This window comes from Cimex lectularius, unplaced genomic scaffold, assembly GCF_000648675.2.
Source record: "Cimex lectularius strain Harlan isolate CLEC.00 unplaced genomic scaffold, Clec_2.1 scaffold13, whole genome shotgun sequence".
NCBI classification, from domain to species: Eukaryota; Metazoa; Arthropoda; class Insecta; order Hemiptera; family Cimicidae; genus Cimex; species Cimex lectularius.
Window position 1 is genome coordinate 1,141,561 of NW_019392649.1, and position 15,884 is coordinate 1,157,444.

At 35.7% G+C, this 15,884-nt stretch overlaps 1 protein-coding gene and 1 long non-coding RNA gene across 3 annotated transcripts in view; one reads left to right on the forward strand and one right to left on the reverse strand.

The window, feature by feature from the left end:
• The window catches only part of LOC106664475, a 177,961-nt gene that overhangs the window by 45,649 nt on the left and 116,428 nt on the right, over positions 1-15,884 (reverse strand). The window lies entirely within an intron of this gene.
• The window catches only part of LOC106664467 (probable nuclear hormone receptor HR3), a 132,464-nt gene that overhangs the window by 13,102 nt on the left and 103,478 nt on the right, over positions 1-15,884 (forward strand). The window contains exon 1 of one of the 2 annotated variants that reach the window (XM_014390175.2): positions 8,758-9,266. The exons of the other annotated variant lie outside the window; for it this stretch is intronic. Within the exon in view, the coding sequence (XP_014245661.1) occupies positions 9,260-9,266 (7 nt within the window). The 5' untranslated portion in view covers positions 8,758-9,259. Of the gene's footprint in view, positions 1-8,757; positions 9,267-15,884 lie in introns of those variants that run through there. 2 annotated transcript variants of the gene reach the window in all.

Here is a 15,884-nt window from a genome sequence, read left to right on the forward strand (position 1 = left end):
CACTATAGGAAAAAATCTTCAGGAACTCCTCAAATTATAAGAATCTTTGTGTGAAATAAAAAAAAATAGAACGGTACTAAGGACTGTAGACAAAGTCTGACCGTTCCAAAAATGTTCGAGCATATTTATCATTAGTAGAACACCATAGTGTTGACTGATGGACTGGATGTGTTCCATAGACTGCACATAGAGACCTAAATATCTTACAGCCTCAGATTTAATCCAACTCACTTATCACAAGCTCGAACAACACCTTCACAGTCATTATGAATCCTTTAATCCATAGATTCTCGTCATAAGAAAGTCCTACGCCCTCTTTGCTAAAGAGCCGAGAACTGTGCAGTGGCTATTATCACATTGATGGTGATACAAGTATCAATCAAAAAAACTCCTGTCTTCCAATGAGTCGTTTCTCACCATTTTTTAAATTTTCAATTTCAAATATATCGATATGTCAATTCATTGGGATGTTATAAAGGATATGCAACCTAAATGATTAGAAACGAGGAAGCAGACAGGTTTAAAAACCTATTTACTTAGGTCAAAATATTGGAAAAACTGTATGACCATCGTGCAAGAGGCAGGATTGTAATTTAAACAAACTGTTTTCAACTGTAAAAATTCGTAGGTGTTAATTTTGTCGGTAAAAATTAAGTATAAATTGTTCAAAATCGTAATCTTGCCTAATGGTATCGGATTTTCTACCGCAACAAAAGATCGGTGCAGATAATCACTTTAGCCGTCAGCAAGATGAATAGAAAACAGATGTAGCCAAAGCGTGTTTTGCGTTTTACCCCAACGGGGAGACCTCCTTTTGAGCAGTTCCTCTTTAAATCCAAGCTTGCGCTTTGCTCTTCTATCGATCTGCGGCGCCAACAGCTTCTGCAACCAGGAAGTGTTTCATACACCGGAAGTAGACAAAAAACCCGGCATAGGGATGGGCGCAGACGGGATTGAACCGTAATCCAAGGATATCTGGACTAAATGCAGCCCATCATATAACAAAATTACCAAACCCGGCGTGGAAACTGAAAAATCACAACTACCGATTTAAGTACTAAAAATTTATACGTATAATTCCGGGAAGAAAGAACTTCCGATGTTTTGATAATTATTAACGACGTATTTATTTTCGTTAGTATTATTACAAAACTTTGAAAAGAAACATTCTCTGAATTTAAGTCAAAAACAACAATAAAGCAACAAACATAAAACCCCTAGCATACAAACATATTCAACTGCCCAAAACTGACAAAACAACAATATTAACTTTCTTGAGCAAACTTTTAGAAACACTCGCAATAAACTTTACTTCGACATATACGGAAAATAATCAGACATAAAAACTGACGCACTCGAACTAATGGCAAACAAATGCACGACGAAAGGTTAAAATCTGTAGCCGAATCCAATGTGTAATACAACCACGAACCACAAACAAGAAAACATAACACAACAGCAACAAAACACATAATCACTAAACTGATAAATAGAAGACACACCAAAAACAAACAACCAATTAATTACGCCTCTTACATCTAACAAATAAAGCGTAAAAACCGTATTAAAAACAACAATTGAAAAACTCATGAGACAAACATCATTAAATAATAACGATGCAAATGAGGAGAAAATTATATCGGTCAGTTTATGAGAGAAATAAATAACAGATACAAAAACATGAAAGGTCATTAACATCCACTAACTTAAATTTAAAAAAAGAACCACTGACATACGTCTGACAAGCCAAAACAGCGAGAACAAGCGGATCAAATTTGTAGGAAAAGACCCAGCTATAGTTTCATCACCAGCAGACCTTAGAGAGAAATCCTACGAAATATTTTACAAATAACGTTGGAAATCTGCTTAATTGTTTAATGCATAAAACAAATGGGGGCATATTTGTTTGATAATATCAAGAACAACAATAATTCTATTTCTATTTAAAGATTGTGAAATGCGGTCTGGTTTGATGTAGGTTTAGAACAAAATTTTCTTTATCGTGCCAACGTTTCGATCTTTTTTGAGATCATCTTCAGGGCTTAAAGTGTGTGTTTTCTGAGATGTGTCACGGTTGTGTGTCGTGTTGAGAACGTTAATTAACGGTCATTAAATACTACACAAAATAATTCTATTGTTAAAAGAAACCTTTAAAACAATAAATGCACTTCATAGACCCCATCTAATCAACAGCCTATAATAAACGATTAAAAATACTTCACTTCCAATTATTTTTCGTACTTTGAAAGTACCATATATTGAGGTATAATAGACCTAGGACGATTTTAGGGCGTTACTTAGGCTAATACCGCACGACAGACCGTTTATGTGGGTTTAGTCTCACCTGGTTGCCTTAAGGCGACAAAAATATACAAATAAAATTAAATATATAAAAAACGTAATATATAATGTAGCATAGTACCGATATAATAAATAATAAAAATAGACCATTTTTGAAATTAATATATCGCCTGGTCTGAAGTTGTTATTCAGTGTACATGCAGAATCATTTCTATTATTTGTTCAGTTGGAGATATTTGGACTTCGTACATTTTTTTCGTTAACATAAGCAAATATGTTAAACAGAATTGTGCTGTGTATTCCAGCGAATGTAGCCGGCTTTGAAGGGTGCGATGAGGGACTTGGAATATAGGCACGACGGTAGTGCGTGATCCGCGGTATTAATCAAGTTGTGGAAAAACCGCTCACATATAATACTTTGCAGAGTAAAGTTTTTGCGTGACGTCATCGACTCAGTTGCTATGGCATCGTGTCGTCAAACCACCGCCATTAAACCAGACCCGCCTCCGACTTCCTCGGAAAATACTTACGTGCTTTATTTCCGAAGTACGTACAATCCTGGATTCAGACCGTGGCTAGGAGAAAGGAAAACAAATACACAAATCGTGTTATAAAGTATGCCCAATTACACTTGAAAAATTGAAGACTGACACTTTATATTCCCCCATTAGTTGAAATAACCCAAAGAAAATTTCGAGTATACGTTTGGATTCGAACCCAGTACCAACACACACTTAAAGATTCAGCCTCCCTAATCATAAATGATTTTACATAAATTCATAAAAATTTCGATGTTTCAACTGTTTCACAGTAGAAATGCAACAATTTAAAAATTTTAATATAAGAAAATTTTAAATACTTCTTTTGTAAAAAAAAAAAAGCCCAACTCAAATAGAACAATTACCTAAGTATAGGTTTTTATTGCAAATACGTAACAAACTGGAGTGCAGATTTGAAAAGAAAACTCAACCCCGTAAAAAAAGTGGCGAAACAGAAAATAATGTTTTTCGTGAGGAAACAAAAAATGGACAAATTCAAGCATAAGGACAGTAACGAAAAAATAGTAAATAATAATTTTTCCCTAGGCAAAAATTTCCAGTTTTGTTAAGTAGAATAATTTGGCGTTTAATTTGAGTTTGAGCGATCATCTTGGTCTGCCTTACCTCGCTGGTTTGGTCTATTACTCTATTAGATTCGTTTCGGCGTTTCGTTTTGGGATTCTGTTTGCGATGGGTTCCACTATTGCCACTTCCAGTACCTCGGAAGCAGACTTAAGCCCGGAAGACCACACTGTGAGAAACGCCAACAGCTTCTGCGATATCCACTTGCCGGGGACCTCGATGACAATAATATTGCAAACTTCTGGTTCAAGATGATGTCGTTCCATGGTTAAAGACAATACAACTGGATTAAAATGGAGAAAAGACGAGAAATGGTGTTTGTTTACAAAATGGGCAATCTTCATGTTGACTATTTTTAAGTAAATCCGTTATTAAAAATGAGGATTAACATTTGTTTTTGTTTTTGGTTTGTATTTTCTATTTTGTTTTATTCACAAACCAGTTTTAACCACTAACAAAAATACATCGGTTAATTTAATTAAAATTAATAGAATACGTATAAATTACTGATATCCCTAATTATTATTGAGCAGTTTAAAACAGCAGCTGTTTTTATTGATATAATCCTCGACGGAAGTCGCTAAAGGGAGAGGTGAAAGTGAGTGGGAAAATAAAGGGCGTAAGACGGAAATATAGAGTGGAGAAAATAGGCAGACAGATAGATAGGTAGGTAGAAACATAAATAGATAATAGATATATGGAGATAGACAGACAGGAGATAGAGAGGGGATGAGAGAAGCGAGAAAGAGTGAGAAAGAGAAAAAGAGAGAGAGAGAGAGAGAGAGAGAGAGAGAGAGAGTCACAGATTGAGGGAGGGACCGAGACAGAAATAGTGAGAAAGAGAGAAAAGGAGTGATACAGAGGCAGAGAGAAAGGAACAGAGACGGAGAGAAACAGAAAAAGAGAAAGAGTGGTGAGAGACTGATTTACATTTAATACATTTAATATAGGTACATTTAATACCTGTAAGTTAAACGATATATTTTTTTAACAAAAACAACATTTTACGAAAACTCAAATTCAAATTAAAACGACGTGTGTAATATATTTTTTCGACTGATTTTGTAATTGATTATTAATTATGCTTTAGTAATTATGCTCAATCAAATGCACAAAAATAGGTTTATTTTAAAATCGACAAGCTAACAAATGTAACTTTGCAATGTATTATTTGTGTTTGCCTTTTCGACATCAGACCTTTTTCTTTAACGAAAGCACAATAGCATAATTATGTTAAGACATAATCGCGACATTTTGAACGATCGCACAATTAATCGGAAAATTCTGTTCGGTGTGATCTACTTATTGGTAAATCCAGCCGGTTGTTAATTGTGCGGCTTTCCGATCTGTAGTCATCATTCTTCGAATTCCGCGGATAGAGGAATATCGGGTGTGGAAATGGAGGGTCGTTGAACTTGAGTCGGGAACGTGCACCAACGGTTTGTTTTGGAAAAATCTTCCTTCTCGACGTGCTAACAAATCAACCTCGATGTCATTATGAAACATTTAAAATTTCTATTATAGACGGGCCTGTTTGAAAGTAAAACTTGGGTATTGACTATACTACTATATTATTAAATTTGTTGTATCCGTACTCGACACCTAAATTAAATAATGATTTGCTTGGTTTAAGATAATTAAGTAAAAAATTATTAACGAGATCCACAAAAAAAAAAAAAATGTTCTATTTTACCTGACAGTATAACCTATGACATGTTGTCTCAGTGGGCACACATGAGGTCAACGTATTGCAATATATTACATTATATTGTGAAATATAAAAAACCACACAATAATGACATATTATTAGAGGCAAATCAAAAATTCTGTGGTTAAATGCTGAGCACATGTCTATATGGAATATTTGCATATATACTATATTCAATACCAAAAAACTGTTTCAAAATTTTATTGTAAAAAATATTAGGAAAAGTTTTAACAGAAAATATTTGACAAAGTTTTGGTCAATCTTTGAAATTTGGGGTAACATTTTTGAAGTGATTCCACAGATTTCAAGGGGTCAGTTGTGGATTTAAAAGATTTAGAAGGAAATTTCTACAAAAAAAATTGAAATTAGCCAACAACCAGCGTTTTTAATTCTAGATTTTTTTGACTCGTAATTGTTAACCTCAAACTCAAATTCTAATTTTTTACGAGGGTTCGCAACAGCAAAGGTTATATCAACCCTCGGGGTGCCGGTATTTTTCAAAAAGCCCATTTGTAAGTTTGTCGGGTTGCTTTACCTTACAGTGATGAGCACCGTGTCAACACTTAAAACGTTGCGGCCACCGACGCCCTACTTATTTCAACAAATATTATTTTACAAATCTCGATTTACAAATTCGATAATATTACAAAATATACAAATTTCGATATCTAATTTTTAAATTTTCTCACGTTCTGAAAAATCTCTCTAATATTTTTTCAATATTTTTTATACATGTCTACGTTTTCTTTCTTTTTTATAAAATATATTTTCTTTTACTGAAATGAAATAATTTTTTAAGTAATAAAATAATTAATTAAATATGTGTTTTTAGAAGGACCTAAAAAAACATGAAGTTAAATTTAAAACTAATCAGTGTTTTTGATGTACATGTATATTGTTTGCTAATAAAGGTAAGAAATTGTAATATGGCCGGTGACTTTCATTGTTGATTTGTCGGTGCCTCACCCTGCTTATATTCCTGCCTACCTACTGAAGATGGCAAATTGTTGAAACGCGTTTGACAGACTAAAATAGCTAAATTAGGCAGATAAGGATAATTAGTAACGACCAAATCACATGGTCATCACCCCGCAGACCACTCAGAGACAATCACCATGTTTAAGGGTATGTTAGGTCATAAAGCCAAATTTCGTTTTTTTTTCACCCTAGGCATTTTTTGTCTTTTATATTTCGTAAATGTGTGAATGTTGACAGGATTTAGAAGTTTTACAAAATTAACAGTTTTAACGGTAGATTAATGCAAAGGACATTTGCTCAAGCGCTGAACTTTGATCAATTTGATGTGTGGTGTTTAGTGACCGTTAATCGATAATTATTCAGAAATCGTGAGATGCGGTCAGGTGTGATGCAGGTTTCAGAAAAACATTTTCTTTATCGTGCCAACGTTTCGATCTTTATTGAGATCATCTTCAGGGCTCAAAGTGTTTGTCTTCTGTGTAATTCGTGCACGACGTGACAAGACACGCAAGAATGGCACAATTACACAGAAGACAAACACTTTGAGCCCTGAAGATGATCTCAATAAAGATCGAAACGTTGCCACGATAAAGAAAATGTTTTTCTGAAACCTACATCACACCTGACCGCATCTCACGATTTCTGAATAATTTGATCATTATTTATCATAGTCAGTTTAGCCCACTAATAATCTAACGGACAAAAAGATTTTCAATTTTTTTATTACACAGTTTTTGTGGAGCTGTCAATTTGTAATTTTTGAATAGTTAATAACTCTGTAGTTTACTCGTTTTCTGTCCTTTTGTTCTATTCTTGATGTTTCGGATTTTCTGCGATATTCAGTGGTGGATTTGTGTGATTTTTAATTTAGTTGGGTCCCGTGTATCTATTTTTTTATGTGAATGTATTTGTCATTGGGTTTGTACCCTTTCTGTCATGAATTTGAATTCTGATCATGCCTGCGTTGGGGGTGTCAGCTTTGAGATTAAACTTTTTTTACCTTGGCTTTCACTATTAGTTTACTACTCTTTTGTATCCTCCTTACCCTTCCTGACCTCAACCCCACCATACGAGTTCCGGCGCCACGAGGCTGGTCTTGATGTTACTACATTTATACTTTTATTATAGACAACCTTTTACCGATCTCAAAGTGCCCTACGTTAAATCCATAAATAACTAAATATACACAAAATGGAAATGGCATAGAATTCTGGATTCTATTAGTAGTGATTATGTAGTGGAGTTTCGTCGAGTGTTTTTTTACACTGAAGAATTGTCAACTATTAGTTTAGCTTCAATCATTTTCTTATAGATTTTTCTTGAACAATGTTTTTTCAGATATCATCTCTTTTATAATCAACTTATAAATTTATAGAAAAGTTCTGAAATGCACGCGAAACCAAGCAACATGGAGTCCAAATTTCATAAAAAGCGATTGTTTTGTCATGATTTACTGAGGGTTACGGACCCATTAGATATGGTTTTTTAAAAATTCAGTAGCTTTCCAAAAAAGTTACGAGTTACTCAGCTACCCAGGGTTAGATTTAGAATCCTGACTACCTGATCTTTTATGTCCTTACGTTCTCTTTACCATGTTACGTTTGGTCTTGAATATTAACGAGTTTAAAAAAAAGTTTAATACCCAAAATGCCACTGGCTTAGTATTTTCAATTCCTATTCACAGTATTTATGTAGGGGAAATTTGTATAGGGTTTTTGTAGACTCAAGAATTGTTAATCTAGTAAATTTATGGAATTCTGCTACTTTGCGATATGGTTTTTTAAAAATTCAGTAGCTTTCCAAAAAAGTTACGAGTTACTCAGCTACCCAGGGTTAGATTTAGAATCCTGACTACCTGATCTTTTATGTCCTTACGTTCTCTTTACCATGTTACGTTTGGTCTTGAATATTAACGAGTTTAAAAAAAAGTTTAATACCCAAAATGCCACTGGCTTAGTATTTTCAATTCCTATTCACAGTATTTATGTAGGGGAAATTTGTATAGGGTTTTTGTAGACTCAAGAATTGTTAATCTAGTAAATTTATGGAATTCTGCTACTTTGCCATAAAGTATAAAGCGACTCACCGAAACAGGTTTGGATTCCTAAATATCTATTTTTTTCCTACCTAAAGACCCTCGCTAAGTCCTCACATAAATAGGGGAGTAGTGTAAGAAATATCTATACTCAAAACTGAAACTGCCATAGAATTTTTAAATTCTGTCCATAGTGATTATGCAGTGGCGATTTGTGGAGTGTTTTTTGGAGATTTGAAATTTTTCAAAAATGAATTTAGTGTTAATCATTTTCGTAAAGATTTTTCTTGATCAATGTTTTTCAGATATCATCTTTTAAATGATGTAAGGATAGTTCTGAAATAGTTAATATTCTTAGTACGATTCCAAAATACCATTACAGGTTTCTTTTCAGTAAAGGGCCCTGTGTTCAAAAATAGACAGTGTTTTTATAGTGATTCTTTTGCCACGATTTAAGAATGGTTCCTAATCCATTGGATTAGGAGATTCAGCCGGTTTAGCCGCTTAGTAAGAAAGGCAGTCAGTGCACATGGGTTTGACGAAAAATTGCCTGTGCTTGTGGTTAGGGATGTCAGGGATCGAAGGTATGGGCATGCGCTTGCGGCAATTCGAGGGCAGAGGTTCGCCAGTAGGCAGTGCCCATAGAAGGAGCTGCATCATCTGCATTAGGCCTATTTAAACAGCCGCCCTCTCCGCAGGAATATGTGATCTGGAGGGCCCTGTGACACAGGAGAAATCGCGAAAAGGCCCTTGAGCCAGCCCTGTCTCGCCACACAGGATTCCCGAGACAAGGTGATCGCCGGTCTTCTATCGATCCGGATACCCCGCCCGATATAATTGAATATTTCATATTAAAGGAAGTTTCACAGCGGATTATTAAGGGCAGGGAATCAAAGGGAAGGTTACGATGTATTCGAGTGAGACAGCCTTGGTGGGTTACGCCGAATCAATACTCGGCTCTCAGTGACTTTTCCTCGGGGCCAGCCAGCATTTCGGCCCGCCGGTTGGAAAACAAGGTGTTTTGTGAGTCGGAAGTGTTGTGATCAGGGAGCCGTCGTGGCAGGTGAAACGGACGATGAATCCAACAGCCCCTTGCCATCTACATCATCCGCAATTATGACAGGTAAAACATTTTCACACCACCCCATAACTTACGTAATAATTACATAATAAACTATCCAGTACGTCATTTCTATTTTTTGCACGGATGGAGGTAATCCGTCGGCGAGGATTTACAAAAAATGGGGCTTTTTTGAAGTGAGAAATCCTTTCATTCTCCGGACGACTCCTACTGGGGGTCGTTGTTACAAAGAGATGTTCAGTTCTGTCAATTTTAACTGCAAAACAGAGACTTCTCTAGAGACAAAATCAACCCATTTTCTTACTATCACCACACTAACTTAAAAAAAATAAGAACCGAAATTACTCATTAACTATGTATATTCCCACGAGATGAATAAAAACCGTTTTTATTTCATAAACGCACATCACCAACTCACCATTAAAGTCAAAGCCACGAAATATTATACAAAACTATAACCATAGAAAATATTTATTTTTAAATTGTACAATATAAAAATACGATACAAATACACCTGATATTAAATAAAATTCAAAATTGCATTGACAATAAACTTATACTAATTGAAAGTTCTCAGTCTGTCGTCTGGTGTTTTCTTGTCACATTGCGGTGGAATTTTGACCGACGATGGAAATGATCAATAACTCGAGGATCGATGACTCGAGGTTTCAAATCAGAAAAAAAACTAATAAAAGTCGCATCCTATTCAACGGCAATAACGCAAAAAGCCCGATCATAAATGTAAACAATTCCAATTGGTTCAGTACGCGAATAATTCAGAGGATGGAATGTCAGCATAAATTCAGCATGAAATCGATAACCAATTCGACAAAATATCAAATAAGCTTTACAGTAAGGAGAAAAACTACTTTTTTCTGCTATTCGGCACCAAAAAAATCTTTTTAAAATTTTCCTGAAACATTGACAAACTGTATTAAAAGCCTAAGCAGTTAACTCAGATCAGTTTGAAGTATATTGAAAAGAACAATCTTTCAAATTCGTGGTTGAATTGTTTCGATACTTGAAAGGACAGATCAAGAAAACTAGATGCAGTATATTTCAAAGGTCTCTGTAAAGAGCAATACCAGTATCAGAGCCGGTTGGTAATGTCACCATAGCGACGACATTACCTACGTCTCTGCGCACAACTACATGAAATCTGTACGTAAAACTTAAAATTGCATTTTCCATCTACTGGCAAAATTAGGAAAACATAAACAAATAAGGAAATGAGTTCATTTTTGAAATGTCCGATTTTATCTATTCGGATATAAAATGTTCCTATACTGTTGCGATCAACCTTACCGATTTTTTTTTTAAAGAAAGGAATTAGATGTAAGAGAAGCATCAGTTAAAAAGTAATTTTATTTTCATTAGAGCTGATTTTGCCGGAAAGTATTAAAAACGCAGCCCATCATTCAATTGATTGCATTTCGTAAAAGAAAAATACCAATGAGTAACCCTCGAAAAGAAAGGTTATCGATTTGGAATCTAAGCATTGGTTATTGTAGCGTGACTTCATGTAGAAATGGTTGGATAATCTTTAAGGCCATTAGTGATGATTAGTGCCATACCATAAATTAATTATACTGACAAACTATTTAGTATAGCTTACTTAAATTGTGTTGTTTACGAAATGTTACTAATAAATCAAAATTTAGGCGTATTTAGCCGAAGGTCGTGGGTTCGAATCCCGCTTGTGACACTGACTTTTTTATATCAACCAATACCTTAAGTGCAGATTAATTAATTGAAATACATTATTTGGTCAAGGGGACCACGAAAACTATTGAATTTAATAAATCAAAATATTTTACAAAAAAGTCTTATTTGGCCGAAATGTTTTAATACGCGGTGTTCTTTGTAACATGTTCGAAAATCGATTGTTTGTAAGGATAAAGGGAGACAGTTTTCTTTCGACTTTTCAGCTTTACACTTAAGTATTTTGAATATTTAACGATGAACTATTTTGAATATTGTTCGGTTCTGCTGGACTGTGAAGTCAGTCCACAACACTGATCACAATCTATTTTCCGTATTTTTGTTTTTATAATTTATCAAAATATTACTATGTTTATACTAAATTTATTATTACTTTTTTACAAATTATTACTTTTTTTATCGCTTCCAATCTAGTTTTCTTTAACTCAAATACTCCATCTTTCTTTCTTTCTTTTCCGTCTCTCACTCTCTCTCTCTCTCTCTCTCTCTCTCTCTCTCTCTCTCTCTCTCATGACACCCATCATCACTCCCTTCGCACACTTTTCTTAATTTCTTTATTTTTCTACTCTCCTCACCTTCTTCTATTAGTCTGTCTCTCTCTCTCTCTCTCTCTCTCTCTCTCTCTCTCTCTCTCTCTCTCTCTTTTTCTACAAGGTGTCCTAATTTATAATATAATTTGTCACTTTCATATAGCAAGATGTCAGAACTGTAGAAAATCTCATCCATATTCTTGGAGGAAGTTATCTCAAAAAAAGTAATATGACATCATTCAGCTAAATTGTGAACATCGGTCTCAAAGAAAAGCGATGAAAACTCCTATAATTTAACCATAGGATGGTAGAATAGAGAATAAATATAAAAATATAGATGAAAGAAAGAGAAGGAAAAGGAGGAACAGAATGGTGTAAGAAGGAAGGGGAAGTAGAGAGAAATATTAGATATAGAGAAAAACAGATTAAACTAACAGAAAAAACAGGGTAATTCGAAAAACAAAAGATATATATAATTTATATAGAGAGAAAGGAAGAGATAGAGGGAGATTGACTGATTAACGATTTATTTATTAAAATACACGCAAAAGTTAGGTCTGTAGGACCTTTCTTACATTTAACGTGTAATCACAATTATAATATTTGTTTACAGTCGCGTCAGACAGAAAATAGAAATAACAAATTATTGTGAAATCAACAATTAACTGAATGAATAAAGTGAGAGAAAGTTAAACTTATAAGTTATATTTTTATACACAGCATATTATTATTGAGTAACATCGGAAGAATAAATAGACTTTGGCCAAGTACTGTTAATGACAAATAAGTAAGTATAATACAAGTTATGTAAAAAAAAAAAATTGGATATAGGTTTTTCGAGGGAAAAAGAGGGAGAGAGCGGGAGAGGGAGAGGGAAAGTGAGAGAGATGGAGAAATAGAGTGAGAGAGAGAGGGAAATAGAGGGAGAGGGAGAGAGAGAGAGAAAGAATGAGAGAGAGAGTGAGAGAGAGAGGAGGGAGAGGGAGAGAGAAAGAGAAAGAGAGAGAGAGAAAGAGAGTGAGAGAGAGAAAGGAGAGGGAGAGAGAGGAGAAGGAGAGGGAGAGGGAGAGAGAAAGAGAAAGAGAGAGAGAGAGAGAGAGAGAAAGAGAGTGAGAGAGAGAGAGGAGAGGGAGAGAGAGGAGAGGGAGAGGGAGAGGGAGAGAGAAAGAGAAAGAGAGAGAGAGAGAGAAAGAGAGTGAGAGAGAGAGAGGAGAGGGAGAGAGAGGAAGAGAAAGAAAGAGAGAGAGAGAGAGAAAGAGAGTGAGAGAGAGAGGAGAGGGAGAGAGAGGAGAGGGAGAGGNCCCTCCCTCCCTCCCTATCTCTTTCTTTCTTAATCTCTTTTTTCATTGACCTTTCTCTATCATTTTCTCTTAATCTCTATCTCTTTATCCCTCTGTCTCTCAGACTCCCTACCAGTCTCTCTCTCTTTTTCTAATGGTCTTCCATTTTAACAATCTCCCTCTCTCACGCGCGCGCGCCACACACACACAAACATTTCTCTTAATCTCTTTATTTTCCTACTATATTTTACCTTTCTCTGTTAGTTTTGCAATGTCTCTTTCTCTCACTCGCTCTTTCTCGCTTATTTTCTTTATTTTCCCCATTCTCTTTCACCTCTTTCTATCAGTTTCTGTCTGTCTGCCTCTCTCTATCGCTCTATTTATCTCCCTGTCAGCCTCTCTCTCTCACTCACTCTCTCTCTCGTGCTCTCTATCTTTCTCTTTTTCTCTTGGTGTTCCACGTTCACTCTTTCTCTCTCTACCTCTCTATCTCCCGCTCCCTCTCCTCCTTCCATCACTCTCTCTCACTCTCTCTCTTTCTCCCTCACTCACTCTCTCTCTCTCTCTCTCTCTCTCTCTCTCATGCTTCCTCTCTTTCTCTTTCTTTTTTACATGGTTTTCCAGCTTCAATCTTTCTCTCTCTACTTCTCTATCTCCCGTTTCCTCTCCCTCCACCATCTCACTCTTTCTCTCTCTCTCTCTCTCTCTCTCTCTCTCTCTCTCTCTCTCTCTCCCTAGCTTTATCTCTTTTTAATGTTTACTTCTCTTTCTACCATATTATCTCTCCTAACTTGTTATTCCTTCTCACTCCCAATATCCAACTTCCCACTATGATTGTTGAATTAATCGAATCTGCACTAAATTTTGTAGAAATTTTTTTTTAAATGTCACAATGAGGAGGATCGAGTCAACTACATAGAATAAACTTAACAAAACTTTAAAAAACATACGCTTTACCTTCCAATATTGAAATGCGATCAATAATAATTGAAATCCAAAATTATTTGATCCCGCCGGGACGGGCCCGTTCGCAGAGCGATGCGTAAGCGAATTAAATGAAAACCACTAATTCTTCCATTGTCCGGTTCGTGATGATTCGCCGTTAGATCTTTGACCCCATGAGGTCATGAACTTGATTGTAAGAACGACCAGAGAGGAAACAACGGCTTTTTATTTAGCAATTAAATGAAAAAATCGCTGACGTTATTAAACTTTAAAAGATCAATCCGGGTTTAGCTTTAAAGGCAGTCTTTATTATTTAAAGAATATGAAAGTAATGATACATGGATTTAAGTTTAAGGCTTATCCTTTTTTCTACTCCCGATGGATGATGTCTCCTTTCGTTGATATTGTTTCCAACCGGGGCGTTTGTCTTGAGATAAGACACTAGGGAGGTGAGTGTTATCATTCGGAGGGAGCGAGATACCAAAGATGACGGAGAGTCGGGGCAGAGGTCATAAAGGGAATGGCTCGGAAGACGCGATCTTCGTAGTAATATTGATCTCCAGGGTGCCTTGAATGAACAATCGGAAGTTGACATTCAAGTGCCCTACCCCCAAGAGCTTCGTCAGCTCTTGCACGACGCCCGTATAAATTTTTGAACCCTTCAACTTAGGACATTCAAAGAGACTCCAATGAAAAAAGGGCGTATCGGGATGAGACGTATGACTGTATTGTAATATAAGTGACATCTTGGATTGCTAAGTTGATTATACTAGTCTGCTTATAAAATCTCTTTTGTTTGTCAGATTTATTCATGAGGTCTGCGTTGTGATGAACTGTGGTTTGGTCGTTTCCGATCATTTTGGCCAGCATATAAGATCAATTGTCAAGTAGAAAACATTTAGTTTAACAAATATTGCCTCAAAAGACCTAGGAATGGTAGACAGGCCGAAATGATAGGAAAGGCAAGCCAGTCCATCACCCTCCAAGAGAAAATCTCACAAGTTCGTTATGGTGTACAACTAGATCATGTTTGATGATTTATTTTTAACAGCTCTAACGGGCATGATCTAGGCCCTTTCTTTTGAGCAATCCGTTGTTTGATTATTCGCGCAAGTGGGTCGAACCTGACTTAAATGAAAGCAGCCAGGGAAAAAATTTTCCAGCCCGATCCAGGCGCCAGATTTTCAACTGCTAGCTTTGCGTTTTTGACCCTTTGAAATGGGGGGGGGGCAGATTTTGGGTTGTTGTTTTTGTAAGAATGCAAGACATGGCCTCATTAGAGAAAAAATTGTTCTGTTTAGGAGGCACGTTTTAAAACAATAAATCAATTATGTGAGCTAATAATTGTTTTATGCCAACTAATTCAATTTGGATGGGAAATAATTTATTGGCTTTTGACTTGTCGCTAGTTGTACATCAATAACTACTAATTATCATTAAGTTTTGATATAGTTTAGAATTTATGATTCCTCCAAAAACAAATCGTTTTTGTTAGACACACCTTTATTTCCGAAAGCTGCAAGAAGAGTTTTATCTTTTTGGGCTATTAGTTTGAATCTAAAGGAAGGTTTTTGATTTTTGTTTAAATTTATTATCCTCCCATCTCCTGAATGTTGTGTTTGTGTCAGTGCCTCACCCTGCTTTTAACCTTACCTACGCTAAAGACATGCACGTATTTGACTGACCGAAAATGCAAATACAGGCACACAAAAAAGACCAGGCTACATATTTAATTATTACTATTTTTTATGTACGAAATTAAATTAAAATGAAGTTCAACACATCATACAATGGCATATAATTTGGTGATTACCGGTCATCCCGAACTGCTAATCCTCGCTGTTTTGGCGGTCAGAGTTGTTTTGGCACATACTATTTTCAGAGTTTGCCTGTGTGTTATTTTGTCAATTTCCTTGTGATATATGTGGTGATTAGTGACCGTTAGTAGATGATTATTCGTAAATCGTGAGATGTGGTCTGGTGTGACGTAGGTTTCAGAAAAACATTTTCTTGTGCCTACGTTTCGATCTTTATTGAGTTCATCTTCAGGGCTCAAAGTGTTTGTTTTCTGCGTAATTGTGCCATACTTGTGTGTCGTATTGAGAGTGCCCACTAGGGTGATCTCAATAATGATCGAAACGTTGGCACGATAAAGAAAATGTTTTTCTGAAACCTACGTCACA